This window comes from Meles meles, chromosome 2 (genome assembly GCF_922984935.1).
Source record: "Meles meles chromosome 2, mMelMel3.1 paternal haplotype, whole genome shotgun sequence".
NCBI lineage: Eukaryota > Metazoa > Chordata > Mammalia > Carnivora > Mustelidae > Meles > Meles meles.
In genome coordinates this window covers 66166754-66181282 of record NC_060067.1, presented here as the reverse complement: position 1 = coordinate 66181282, position 14529 = coordinate 66166754, and the positions used below count along the sequence as shown (strand labels likewise).

The window sequence follows — 14529 nt, the reverse complement described above, 5'->3', positions numbered from 1 at the left end:
AAAGACCTCGAATAGCCAAAGGAATATTGAAAAAGAAAGCCAAAGTTGGTGGCATCACAATTCCGGATTTCAAGCTCTATTACAAAGCTGTCATCATCAACACAACATGGTACTGGCACAAAAACAGACACATAGATCAATGGAACAGAATAGAGAGCCCAGGAATAGACCCTCAACTCTATGGTCAACTAATCTTCGACAAAGCAGGAAAGAATGTCCAATGGAAAAAAGACAGCCTCTTCAATAAATGGTGCTGGGAAAATTGGACAGCCACAGGCAGAAAAATGAAATTGGACCACTTCCTTACACCACACACGAAAATAGACTCAAAATGGATGAAGGGCCTCAATGTGAGAAAGGAATCCATCAAAATCCTTGAGGAGAACGCAGGCAGCAACCTCTTCGACCTCAGCTGCAGCAACATCTTCCTAGGAACATTGCCAAAGGCAAGGGAAGCAAGGGCAAAAATGAACTATTGGGATTTCATCAATATCAAAAGCTTTTTCAGCCCTCCTGCCCTGCTATCAGAGAGCTTCCTAAAGCGAGCAAACCCAGTCAGCGCCTCTTGAAATGGAGATGGTCACTTTTTCAGATAGCTCCCCAGCTGTGGAAAATGAGCATCCTCAAGAGACCCCAGAATCCAACAATAGTGTGTATACTTCCTTCATGAAATCTCATCGTTGCTATGACCTGATTCCCACAAGCTCCAAATTGGTTGTATCTGATACTTCCCTGCAGGTGAAGAAAGCTTTCTTTGCTTTGGTGACTAATGGTGTACGGGCTGCACCTTTGTGGCATAGTAAGAAGCAAAGTTTTGTAGGCATGCTGACCATCAGCGATTTCATCAATATCCTGCATTGCTACTATCAATCAGCCTTGGTACAGATCTATGAGCTAGAAGAACACAAGATAGAAACTTGGAGAGAGGTGTACCTACAGGACTCCTTCAAACCACTCATCTGCATTTCTCCTAATGCCAGCTTGTTTGATGCTGTCTCTTCATTAATTCGAAACAAGATCCACAGGCTGCCAGTTATTGACCCGGAATCAGGCAACACCTTATACATCCTCACCCACAAGTGCATCCTCAAGTTCCTCAAATTGTTTATCACTGAGTTCCCCAAGCCAGAGTTCATGTCTAAGTCTCTGGAAGAGCTGCAGATTGGCACCTATGCCAACATTGCTATGGTCCGCACCACCACCCCTGTCTACATGGCTCTGGGGATCTTTGTACAACACCGCGTCTCAGCACTGCCAGTAGCAGATGAGAAAGGGCGTGTGGTGGACATCTACTCCAAGTTTGATGTTATCAATCTGGCAGCAGAAAAGACCTACAACAACCTAGATGTGTCTGTGACCAAAGCCTTGCAGCATCGCTCCCATTACTTTGAGGGAGTCCTCAAGTGCTACCTGTATGAGACTCTGGAGACCATCATCAACAGATTGGTGGAAGCAGAGGTTCACCGACTTGTCATGGTTGATGAGAATGACGTGGTCAAAGGGATTGTATCACTGTCTGACATCTTGCAGGCCCTGGTGCTCACAGGAGGAGAGAAGCCCTGAGCTGGGGAAGGGGTCAGGCAGCAACAGGGGATATGCCCCACTTACTGCCTGCCCCATGCTCTAGCAACCATGGATGAAACCTTGAGAATTGTGACTCTGTTCCCTGCTCGGGAGCTGGGGAGGGTGTGGGGGAGGGGGGAAGGAAAGAGAATGGATTTTTAGCTATCCGTATCCTAACACAGCCTAGCCCATCCTAGCCCTTGCCCTCTTAGATGGAGCCCCCTTTCTGGGTGAATGATGGGCTATGTGCCCCTCAGGCCAATTCTGATCTCTAAGAGATCCCCAGACCTCACCCAACCTTCACCTCTCTCTCTGTCCCTGACTCCACCCTAAGATAAAAGCACAACAAAACTCTTCCTAAAGATATTTTTATTCATCCTGTTTCATGCTGTATGGAGGAGGCTGAGTCCATTTAGTGACATTTCTTCCCATAATGGGAGGTGGAAGGATTGTAGGGAGGAGGGTCGTTGGGTTCCTGTGCTATGTGCAAATGAAGGGAGATGGGGGTTATGTGGAGGAGGAGGGCAGAGCGATTAGCTGAGGCTATTGCTTTTCATGGCAAGCCTAATTAAAATGACAGGAACCTCTTAAAAAAAAAAAAAAAGCTTTTTCATAGCAAAAGAAACAGTTAACAAAGCCAAAAGACAACTGACAGAATGGGAGAAGATATTTGCAAACAACATATCAGATAAAGGGCTAGTGTCCAAAATCTATAAGGAACTTAGCAAACTCAACACCCAAAGAACAAATAATCCAATCAAGAAATGGGCAGAAGACATGAACAGACATTTCTGCAAAGAAGACATCCAGATGGCCAACAGACACATGAAAAAGTGCTCCACATCACTCGGCATCAGGGAAATACAAATCAAAACCACAATGAGATATCACCTCACACCAGTCAGAATGGCTAAAATTAACAAGTCAGGAAATGACAGATGCTGGCGAGGATGCGGAGAAAGGGGAACCATCCTACACTGTGGGTGGGAATGTAAGCTGGTGCAACCACTCTGGAAAACAGCATGGAGGTTCCTCAAAATGTTGAAAATAGAACTACCCTATGACCCAGCAATTGCACTACTGGGTATTTACCCTAAAGATACAAACGTAGTGATCTGAAGGGGCACCTGCACCCGAATGTTTATAGCAGCAATGTCTACAATAGCCAAACTACAGAAAGAACCTAGATGTCCATCAACAGATGAATGGATAAAGAAGATGTGGTATATATACACAATGGAATACTATGCAGCCATCAAAAGAAATGGAATCTTGCCATTTGCGACGACGTGGATGGAACTAGAGGGTATCATGCTTAGTGAAATAAGTCAATCGGAGAAAGACAACTATCATATGATCTCCCTGATATGAGGAAGTGGAGATGGGGGGTTAGGGGGATAGGAGAAGAATAAATGAAACAAGATGGCATGGGGAGGGAGACAAAACATAATTGACTCTTAATCGCACAAAACAAACTGAGGGTTGCTGGGGGGAGAGGGGGTTGGGAGAGGGGGAGTGGGGTTATGGACATTGGGGAGGGTATGTGCTATGGTGAGTGCTGTGAAGTGTGTAAACTTGGTGATCACAGACCTGTACCCCTGGGGATAAAAATACATTAGATGTTTATAAAAAAAATAAGAAATAAATAAAAAATTTAAAAAAAAATCAAACATCCAAGAAACTAAACAAATCCCAAATAGGTTAAACACAAAGAGATATACACCTATACATACTATAATCAAACTGTTGAAAGACAAAGAGAAAACCATGAAAGCAGGAGAAAACCAAAACTTCATATATTATGAACAATACAATTAACAGATGGCTTTTCATTAAAAGAGGGAAAAAAAGAACAGCAGAAGGCAGTGGAATGACACATTCAAAGTGCTCAAAGGGGAAAAAAAAAACTTTAAAAAAAATCCAGCAAAAGTATCTTCCAAAACTAAAGGTGAAATAAAGAATATTCTCAGATAAACAAAGATCAATAATGTATTGTTAGCAAAGTTGCCTTGTGAGAAATACTAAAGGGAAATCCATTAAGCTGAAAGGAACTGGCACCTGATGATAACTTAAATCCATGAGAAGAAATAAAAAGCAGCAGAAATGGTGAATATGAGAGTCAATATGAAATACTCGATAAATATATTTTTCTTAATTTTTCTCTTAAATTCTTTAAAAGACCTAAGTAGTAATTACAATGTTCTACTCTTGGGTTTATAGCATTAAAAGTCACAAGATGGGGGCGCCTGGGTGGCTCAGTGGTTTAAGCCGCTGCCTTCGGCTCAGGTCATGATCTCAGGGTCCTGGGATCGAGTCCCGCATCGAGCTCTCTGCTCGGCAGGGAGCCTGCTTCCCTCTCACTCTCTCTGCCTGCCTCTCTGCCTACTTGTATCTCTCTCTGTCAAATAAATAAATAAATAAAATCTTAAAAAAAAAAAAAAGTCACAAGATGTATGGCAATGACAGCACAAGGAAGGGAGAGGGATGGAGTGCACTTTCCACATTTGACCAGAAGGAAGCTAGTGCTAATTTGAAGTGGACTGAGACAAGCTCAAATGTATTTTTGCAGTCCCTAGAACAAACCTAAGAAAATCATCCACAGTATACGGTTTTTGACAAGAGAAATTAAAAGTGGACACTAAAAACATTTACTTAGCATAAAGGAAAACAGTAAAGGAGAATCAGAAGAACAAGACAACAGCAATTAAAAAAAAAAACTCAGGAGACATGGAGAAAACAGCACAAGGGAAAATGTCAATATCATGTAATAGAAATTTTAATTAAATTAGTTAAGGTCAAATAATTTAATTTATAGTTAAATGTGAATAGTCTATGCACTTAAATCAAAAGACAGAGATTGTCAGACTAAACAAATAAGCAAGATATGAATGCACACTAGCTACAAGAGACAAATCTCAGATTCAAAGATGCAAGCCAGTGGGTTGAAAGTAAAAGGATGGGACAAAGATACACTGTGAAAACAACCACAGTAGGAGAGCCGAGAGTGACCACTTTGATATCAAATGAAACAAATGTTAAGACAAGAAATATTCCTAGAGGCAAAGAGGGACATTTCAAAATGATAGAAGGGCCGATCTATTGGGAAAATATAAAAATTATAAATGTACACACCGCTCATAATAGAGCCTTGAAATACATGAAGCAAAACCTAAATTTCTTAAAAAGAGAAAGAGACAACTAGGCAACAGCATCAGAAGAGTGTTGAAACCCCACTCCTGATGGCTGGGAGAACAACTAGATTTTAAAAATCAGCAAAGATGCTAAAGACTGGAGGACACTTCCGATCATACAACCTAGTGGACCCAGTGACTTTGGGTCACACTTTCTTTCCAAGCACACATGGAACATTCTCCAGGACACACCATGTGCCAGGCCTAAATTCACAGGAAGCATGATCTCTGACCACAATGGAATTCAATTAGATATTAACAATAGAAAGATCCATGAAAGCCCAAAATATTTCAAAATTGCACAACATGCTTCTGAGTAACTCAAGGGTCAAGGAAGAAATCACAAGAGAATAGAGAATATTTTGAAGTGGGTGAAAATCCCTGCAGTGCACAAAAATGCATGGCGTGCAGTCAACACCACACCTAGCGCAGAATTTGTAACTTCAAATACCTACATTAGAAAAAAGAATGTTCTTAAATAATCAAAGCTTCCACCTAAAGAAGCTAGGAAGCAAAGAGCAAACTAAGCCCAAAGCAAGCAGAAGAAAGCAAGTAAGAAATATGAGACCATACATCCATGAGATAGGAAACAGAAAAGCAAGAGAGAAAATCAATGAAATCAAATGCTGGTTCTTTAAAAAGGTGGAAAAAAAATTGACAGGCTTTTAGCTAGTTAGGAAAAAAAAATAGAGACACACAAATTACTGAAATCAAGCATGGAAAAGGCGGGATCATCACCAACCCCCTGAAATGAAAAAGATTATAAAGGAACACCATGAATGACACCAACAAAACACACAACGAAGATAAACAGACATGTTCCTAGAAACACACAAGTTACCAAGCTGACTCAAGATGAAATATGAAATCTAAATGGAGCTGCAAAGAAGAAACAGAATTAAGAATTTTTTTTAAGATTTTATTTATTTATTTAACAGAAAGAGAGATCACAAGTAGGCAGAGAGGCAGGCAGAGAAAGAGGAAGTCAGGCTCCCACCGAGCAGAGAGCCTGATGCGGGGCTCGATCCCAGGACCCTGAGATCATGACCTGGGCCAAAGGCAGAGGCTTTAACCCACTGAGCCACCCAGGTGCCCCCAGAATTAAGAATTTAAAATCTTCCCAAAAGAAAGGTCCAGACCCATTTGGCTTCACTGGTGAATTCTACCATTTAAAGAAAAAAGAAAACCAATCTTGCACAAACTTTCTCAGGAAATGGAGGGGGTAACACTTCCCAATTCCTTTATTTCTTGTTAAATTGAAACAACAATCCTTAATAAAATATCAGCAAATAGAATCCATCAACATGGAAAAATGATTCCACACCATAACCCAACGGGATCTATCTCAGGAAAGCAAGGATGGCTTAATCCATATATTAATTAATGTCATGTACCATATTAATAGAAAAACGAGGGGGAAATCACATTATTATGTTGCAGAAAAAGTATTTGAAAAAATTCAGTATCCACTGATGATAAAATTTCTTGACAAACTAGAAGAAGAAAGACACTTCTCAGACCAGCTGAGGACAATGCAAATATCTACAGCTCCACCTACCATTATGCATGTTGGTGAAAGACAAACAATGCTTCCCCCCTAAGATCAGAAAGAACCAAGCATGTCTTCTCTTACCACTTTTATTCACAGATTCTCACCAGGGCAATAAGGCAAAGCAAATCGCCAAAAGCATCTAGATTCAAAGACATCCAACTACCTTTGTTCACAAATGACATGATTCTCTATGGAGAAAATCCCCAGAGACCCATAAAGACACTATAGAATCAATAAACAAATTTAGCAAAACCACATGATACAAGATCAATAGATAAAAATCAACTCTATTTGTATATGTTAGCAACAAAAATCCAAAAATGAAATTAACAATTCCATTCACAATAGCATCAGATAGAGTAAAATGCTTAGGAATAATTTTAACAAAAGAAGTCATGCCCTACCCTGAAGTCTACAAATGTCACCATGGGAAATTAAAGACGATATAACTAAATGCAGAAACATTCCATGTTCATGGATTGGAAGACTCAATATTGGCAAGATGGCAGTTCTCCACAAATCGATCTATAAGTTGAATGTAATCCTCACCAAAATCCCATTGGGCTTTTTACTAGAAATTGGCAAGCTGATCCTAAATTTTATATGAAAATGCAAAAGAACTAGAACTGCCCAAACAATGTTTAAATAGAAGAACAGGGGCATCTGGATGGCTCAATCAGTTAAGCGTCTAACTCTTGATTTCGGCTCAGGTCATGATCCCAGAGTTGTGAGATCAAGCCCCGCCCACATCAGGGTCCATACTCAGTGTGGAGTCTGCTTAAGATTTTCTCTCCCTCTTCCTCTGTCACCCACCCCCCAATAAACAAATAGATGAATAAAATCTTTTTTAAAAAAGATTTAAAAAGAACAAAGTTGGAAGACTTAAACTACCCAATCTCAAATTTACAGCCAAGATTCAGTAATCAAAACATGGAGGCATCTGTGGGGGGACAGATATATAGACCAACAGAACAAAATGAAAAGTCCAGGAACAAAACCTTACAGGTAAGGATAATGGATGGTTGACAAAGGTGCCAAGACAGTTCAATGGGGGTGAAGGAAAGCCTTAGATCCAGAATATACAAACAACTCAAAACTTAAGAGGGGAGAGAATCCATGGGAAAATGGGCAAAAGAAGTGAATAGATATTCCACCAAGGAAGACATATAAATAAATGGCCAAGCATATGAAAGTATGTTCAACACCATTAGTCACGGAGAACACTCAAAACACGGGGACAGACTACTGAACCCCCACTCATGCGGCCACAACAAAGGACAGGTGAAAAGGACAAAGAGCCCGAACCACACACACCACTGTGGGAAAGTCCAGTGGCACTGCCACTCTGGAGACAAGATCATGGTTTCCGAGAAAGTTCACATGAGCCCCACCCAACCTTCAACATCATGGAGTCTCACTCTCCTCATCGGTGAAATCAACTCAATAATAGCAGTGCCCACTTCATGGGAGAGTGCTTTCACTCTTCCCAAGAATCCATCCAAGAGACCCAGAACCACCCAGCCCGGGCTGGGTGACCAGCGGTCGAGGGACGGTTGCACAGATCTGTATGTGTGCTGGAAGTTACAAAGTGGCTTCCAACAGGTGGATTTTATGATGCATGAACTATATACCTCAGTAAGTCTATTTTTAAGACAGAAAGAAACATGTTTCAGTGGGATTTTCATTTTTCATCCTTGACCAATGCACCTACGAGGTCTTGAGCACCTCTGCTGTGCCCCTTGGGCCAGCTGCTGGAACCAGGTGAAACAGCAGGTGACTGAGAGGTAAGCGTTTCTCATCACCCTCATCACCCTCACCAGCCCCACAACGTCCCTGTGAGGTGGGTGTTGCTCTTGTCATTCCCATTGTGTGGATGGAGAAACTGAAGCTCAGAGAGGCTGTACCCCTTAAGGGTCAGGGTCAAGCCCAGACCACACTCCCACCTCCTTCGCCTCTGCCCTCAAGGAGATCACCATCCTCCCTCTTCTCCCTTTGTTTGGGCCCAGCTGGTCACTGCAGAGCCAGACTAAGAGCCTCTACCCTTGGGAGGTCCCCACCTTCCCACTGAGTGACAGAACCCACACCCCCCACCCTGCTCCTTGTGCCTTTGCTCACACGCTCCCTCATCGGGCATGCAGAGCCAGATTTTCACTTTCACAGCCTCCTGCCCTGAGCTTCCTCCTTTCCTACAGCTCCCACTCAGAGGAGCACACCTTTGTGCCTTGGCCTGATTCTTGGGGTGCCTGTCCTCCCTGCCCCACCAGACCTTGAGGCCTGGTCTATGGAGTGGCGTCTGTAATGGGGTGACTCATGTCCCCCCAAAAGTCATGTCCAAGCCCTAACTCCCAGAACCTGTGAATATGACTTACTGGGAAAGAGGGTCTTTGCAGAGGGACTTAGTCAAATATCTCGAGATGAAGTCTTCTAAGATTTAGGATGGGCATGAAATCCAAAGACTGATCTCCTTATAAGAGACAGAAGAGAAGACCAGAGAGAAAAACCACGTGAAGAGATAGGCAGAGATCAGGTGACATTTCTACAAGTCAGGGAACACAAAGGATTCCCAGAAACCTCCAGAAGCTAGGAGAGACACCTGGATTTCCCCTTCACAGCCAACACTGCCAACACCTTGATTTTGGATGCTGACCTCCAAAACTGACAGCATAACTTTCTGTTGTTTCAAGCCACCCAGTTTGTGGTCATTTGTTATGGCAACCACAGAAAACTCATGTGGTGTGGAAGGGGGTGGTGAAGCATGGGTGACTCAGTCGGATGGGCATCCAACTCTTGATTTCAGTTCAGGTCACAATCTCAGGGTTGTGAGATCAAGTCCCACATTGGTCTCTGTGCTGACCGTGGAGCCTGCTTCAGATATTTTCTCTCCTTCCCCCTCTGCCCCTCCCCCTGCTCTCTCTCTCTCTCAAAACAAACAAAAACAGGGACACCTGGGTGGCTCAGTTGGTTAAGCTGCTGCCTTTGGCTCAGGTCATGATCCCAGGGTCTTGGGATTAAGTCCCACATCAGGCTCCTTGCTCAGCAGGGAGCCTGCTTCTCTCTGCCTCTGTCTGCCACTCTGCTTGCTTGCACACTCTCTCTCTCTCTCTGACAAATAAATAAATAAATAAATAAATAAATAAAACCAATAAATACAAAAATAAAATTCACACAGGGTCCATGCCCCAGGCACCATACCGCCAGTCCCAGCACAGGGCTGGCCCCATCTGGATGAACCAGAACCGTGTCTGAGTCAAAACCTCCTTGTCTCTCTGATTTGTCACCTGGAGCCCCTCCCTGACATGCCGTCTGAGGATTGGTTTTATCTTTTCTAGAAACCCTGAGGTCTCATCAGTGATCCACAGGACGATCTGCCCTTCTTCACAGCAAGCACCTCGCCATGTTTAGAGCAAGAGGCTCTAGTCATTCCTATAAAACCAGAACATGAGAGAAACCACTTAGAATGAATCCGCTGAGATCAAAAACCAAATGTCCTGGTACATATCAGGGACAAGTGGGAAAGGACACACACTGAGAAAAAACAGAGATGCAGGAGGACTTTCAGAACTGAACATTCTCCTCTGTGCTCTGGAGGCAGGTGATACAGGTGTGTGCAGGCTGAGAAAGCACAGAGTTGTGTCCTCACCATCTGCACCCTTCCGAGTGTGTATGTGTTAGAGCCACAGAAATTTTACAGGTGGGGCCAAGAATTACGAACATCAACTTATTTTACCCTAATGAGACAAAACTTGAGATATAATTGGAACAAAGTGCTGACATTTAGGACTAGCCAAATATAAGTCAAGGCTTACAGGGGTGAGTTTCCTGGGGTGATTTTTCCAACAAGTCCTGTGAGAGCACAATACAACATCCCTCGTGTTGTGTTCCCTTTACAGCTCCACTGCGATGCCGAATTTATGTGTTCCCTTGACGTGGCCCAGATAACTGGTTAAACATTCTTTGCAAGTGGGTCTGTGAGGGAGTTTCCACCTGGATTGGCAGACTGAGGAAAGCAGATGTGTGGGCCTCATCCAATGCAAGGGAGACCCGGACAGAACAAACAGGCAGAGGAAGGGCCCATCTGTTCTCCATGCTAGGGCCGGGACACTGATACCCACGACCAGTCTCCCCATGCTCAGAACCCCAGACCCAACTGAATGTACACCACCGGCTCTCAGGCCTGCCTCCGAACCACACCGCCAGCCTCCCTGGCTCTCCGCACCATGTAAGCCAACATCTAGAATGAGACCTATTGTGAGGACATGGCTTGCGAGGTTATTGTTCCAGATGTATCTTCCGGTTGACTCAGCTTCTCTGGAGAACCCTGGCTGATCGAACCAGTACAGAGCATCCTTTCTCAACCACATTTGGTCGTTCTCTTGGGTAACCCGCCTTGTGCTCACCTCACCGAGTCCCTGTTCCTCACCCGCTCCTCGTCTGACACCACAGGCCTGGCTGGCTCCCTGCCAGTGACCCCTGAAGCTCTCTGGCTCACCTGGCAAATGTCACCAAAATCTGCCCCATGTTGGGAGACACAGCTTCTCCTGCTGTCTGTCTATACTATGTTTGCCTGATTCAGGAAGGGTCCTGTCATCCAGGGGACACTGGCCAACACAAGTGTCAGACACAGACATAGGCCAACCCCTGACAAGTGACAGGGGTCTCCACATCAGACAGGACAGTGGTGGTACGGACCACTGTGTGTGGTCAGTCGTACTAGACCCCAGGACAGCCTTCACAAAACCCGAGCTGGGGTGCTTCAAACAATTCATTTTCTCTCACTTCTGGAGGCCAGAAGTCCAAAATTAAGGGGCTGGTGGGGCAGGTCCCTTCGGAGGACTCCAGGGGAGACTCCTGGTCTTTTTCCACTTGTAGGGGTGCCGGCCTCCTCGCTCATCCCCGCCCACAGGACAGCTTCTTCCCATCTGTCTCTGACCTCTGCTTGTGACCTCACCTCTCCCTCTTTTGAGCAAGCTTGTGATTCCACTAGCCCCATCTGGATAATCCAGGACAGCCTCTCCATCTCAAGGTCCCTAATCTGCAAAGCTTCTTGCCATAGGAGGCAACACAGTCACACATTCAGGAGACCCGGGTGAGGACATCTTTGGGGGGTCGTTATTCTGCTCTTCACACAGCCACCTTCACTCCCCTGCCTGGCCACCCCTTGTTCCTTGCTCTCCCCTAACTGCCTAGAGCCCACTGATGACCATCAGGATGCTCTTCCTCCCTCCTCCAGCTCCCCACCCACCCACACCTTGCACCTCTGTGTCCTGGTCAGGGACAAGCTGTCCACATTGACAATGGAAAGATTCAAACTGCTGACCAATCTCCTATTTGCCGGGGGGATTTGAAGAAGGCATTGAAGTTCAGAAGCTCTACCCCCTTTTCTCAACAATGAGTCTCACTTTCCCTGCCGTGCCCTCTGTGGAAGGGAAACTTGCCTCTGTCCAGTCCCTTCTTACCCACCACCCCTCAGTTAGTCAGGGTACAGGCAGAGGACAGCCACATGGACAGGTGAGCCAGGGACATCAAAATCCACACAAATCTGCCATGGCTTCTGCTGTCCAAGTGATACATGGGCAAATGGCATATGACTTGGTTTCTCCGGATGAACATTTTCCTCCAGGGGCCATCCACAAGGGCCCTGAGCTCAAAACTTGGATTCAAGAGTAAGAGTGTCCCATGGGGGCCTTAAATCTGAAACATGACATACTCCAGCATTGACAAGAGTTCCACGTCCTGGTGCCTGAGCGTTGTTGTCAAAGCAATAAAGACCAAGGAGCTCTAGACAGTCAGGGGAGAGCAAGGAGCAGGAGCCCCAAGAGCTGGAGAGGGCTTGGCAAGCCTGGAATCGTGCAGGTCTGGGTCCCTAACCACTCAGCAGCATCAAAACCAAGGACTGTTACTCCCGATGCCTGCCCAGTGGGTTCTCCTGGGACTGAGTGAGACACGAGTGAGACACAGGCCAGCTAAACTGTAAAACCATCATGGACCACGTGTCCATCAGGGGATGGATGGATAAACAAAAGGTGGGAAATCCACCCAATGGAATACTATTCAGCCTTGGAAAGGAGGGACACCTGGGTGGCTCAGTCAGTTGGGCGTCTGACTCTTGATCTCAGCTCAGGTCATGATCTTGCACGCAGTCCTGGGATCAAGCCCCCATTGGGCTCCCTGATCAGCGGGGAGTCTGCTTCTCCCTCTGCTCCTCTGCCTACTCACTCTCTCTGTCTGTCTGTCTCTCTCTCTCTCAAATATATAAATCTTTAAAGAAAAGGAGAGAAATTCTGACGCACAGCACAACACGGCCAGACCTGGAGAGGACACAGTGCTCAGTGAAATAATCCAGGTGCAAAAGGAAAAATCCAGTGAATCCGGGGACACGAGGCATCTGGGGTTGTCAGACTCAGAAATAGAAAGTAGAGTGGTGGGCACCATGATACAAATGTGCACAGTGCTACTGAACCATAAACTCAAAGAAACCCTTACGATGGTAATTTTTACGTGATGTGTTCTTTGCCAATTTTTTTTTTTACATGTTATGGATTACCACCATCATTTCCCCTATCTTTGCCTTTCCCCCATCTTCCTCATCCTGGTCTTCATCCCCACAAGGGGGTTGGGCTGGGGTGGCTACCGATTTTCACCCACGACCTGCTGACTCTCGCGCCCGGTGGGAACGGAGGGAGGACCGCAGGGCTGTTGGGCAAGTCATTTGGAGAAACCACACGTCGGCCCGGGTAGGTAAGTGCGCTAAGAGGTGACTGACCGGATGATTGAAGTGTGTTTGTACTAAAAATATTTTTAAAGCGCTTCTCTTGATTTATACCCGAAAGAAAATACCACAAAGGAGAATGAGTTTTCAACTCAAGTAGCACTTACGCCTGATGTAACTAAATTAGCTCTTTTGAAATGGTGGTTTTGCTCTGACGCCTGTAATGAAAATAATAATAATGTGCATTTAGAGGCTGTTTTATCCTCTAGAAGCCCAGGGCTTCCATGGTGAACAATTCCCTTCGTCTGTGCAGACCAGCAGGGTGACGGGCGAGGGAAGAGCAGTGCGGGGCAGGGAGGTGGTGCGGGGAGGGTGAGGGGCATGAGATTCCTAGCAACTGATCGTGTTTGGTAAAAATCAGCAAATGTCAAATATGCAAGGAAGTGGATTTCTCGGTGCTCTGAGGAGCCTAAAGACAAATGGGCCAGAAGTCAGGCCTTTCCCTCTGTCCAGAATGGAGTTATGTCCCCCAAAATTCATACACAGAAGCCCTGTGGTGGTATGTGGAGGCAGGGCCTTTGGGAGGTGACTGGGTTATGAGGTCATGAGAGTGAGGTCCCCCCAGGATGGGATCTGTGCCCTTGGAAGAGAGGGAGAGATGCCGGAACCCTCTTTCCCTGCCTGGATGGCTCCTGGGCTCTGTCCTGCTGCTCCCTCAGCACCCCTGACATCCTGCCTCAGTCTTTAGGGGATTCCTGAGCCCACACTCCCCGGCCTCTCTGCCCCAGGACCCCATTCCTGTTCGACTGTAGCTCATCCACGATCACCTCCTCCAAGAAGCCCGTCCTGACCACCCGCATCCTCAGGAGAGTGACGACCCCACCCTCCCACAGCATCCCCCCCCACCCCGTGTTGTCACTCTCTGTGTGCACATCAGCTCCCTCCGCCAGAGGGGAAGCTGCTGGGGCACAGCCTGCAAGGTACCCTGCTGCATTCAGGCCTCCAGCACAGAACAGACTCAGGAAGGGGCTCGCCACTCGCCCCCAGCAGCCCCACCACATCACAGGCTCTGGGAACACATGGCAACAGACCGTCCCCTGTGCCTGAAATTCGCAGTCGCTGTCTCACTAGCTCACAGCCCAGCCTCCGATTCAAGAATCCTACTATCCCCACTTTGGAAAACAGGCCCCACCCCAACACAGGTATCAGAGGCCAGTCCTACACCCACAGGCAGGGCCACTTCTGGAGTGAGTCCTGTGCACCACCCGCGGGCCAGCTCATGCCCTGAGGCCCCTCCCTCAGCCTCGTATAACGAGCATCCTCACCCACTTCACAGGGGAACCAACTGAGGCTCCTGGAGGGACTTGCCCAGGGCCCCAGGGCTAGTAAGGGGCAGGTCAGGGCTGGGAGAGGATCCCGTGTCTGTCCGAGTCTAAACCCAGAGCTTCTCACCTAGAGGCTGGACCACCATGAAGGCAGCTGGGTCAGTGGGGAGAGAGGGGTGGGCCCACGGC

General features: G+C 46.2%; 1 protein-coding gene across 1 annotated transcript; it reads left to right on the top strand.

Moving 5' to 3' along the window:
* The first annotated feature begins 541 nt into the window (after window positions 1-541).
* Window positions 542-1598, top strand: LOC123936777 (5'-AMP-activated protein kinase subunit gamma-1-like). Its single transcript, XM_045997354.1, has one exon. The coding sequence runs from the start codon at window positions 571-573 to the stop codon at window positions 1561-1563; it is 993 nt and encodes a 330-aa protein (XP_045853310.1). The 5' UTR covers window positions 542-570; the 3' UTR covers window positions 1564-1598.
* Window positions 1599-14529: the final 12931 nt, after the last annotated feature.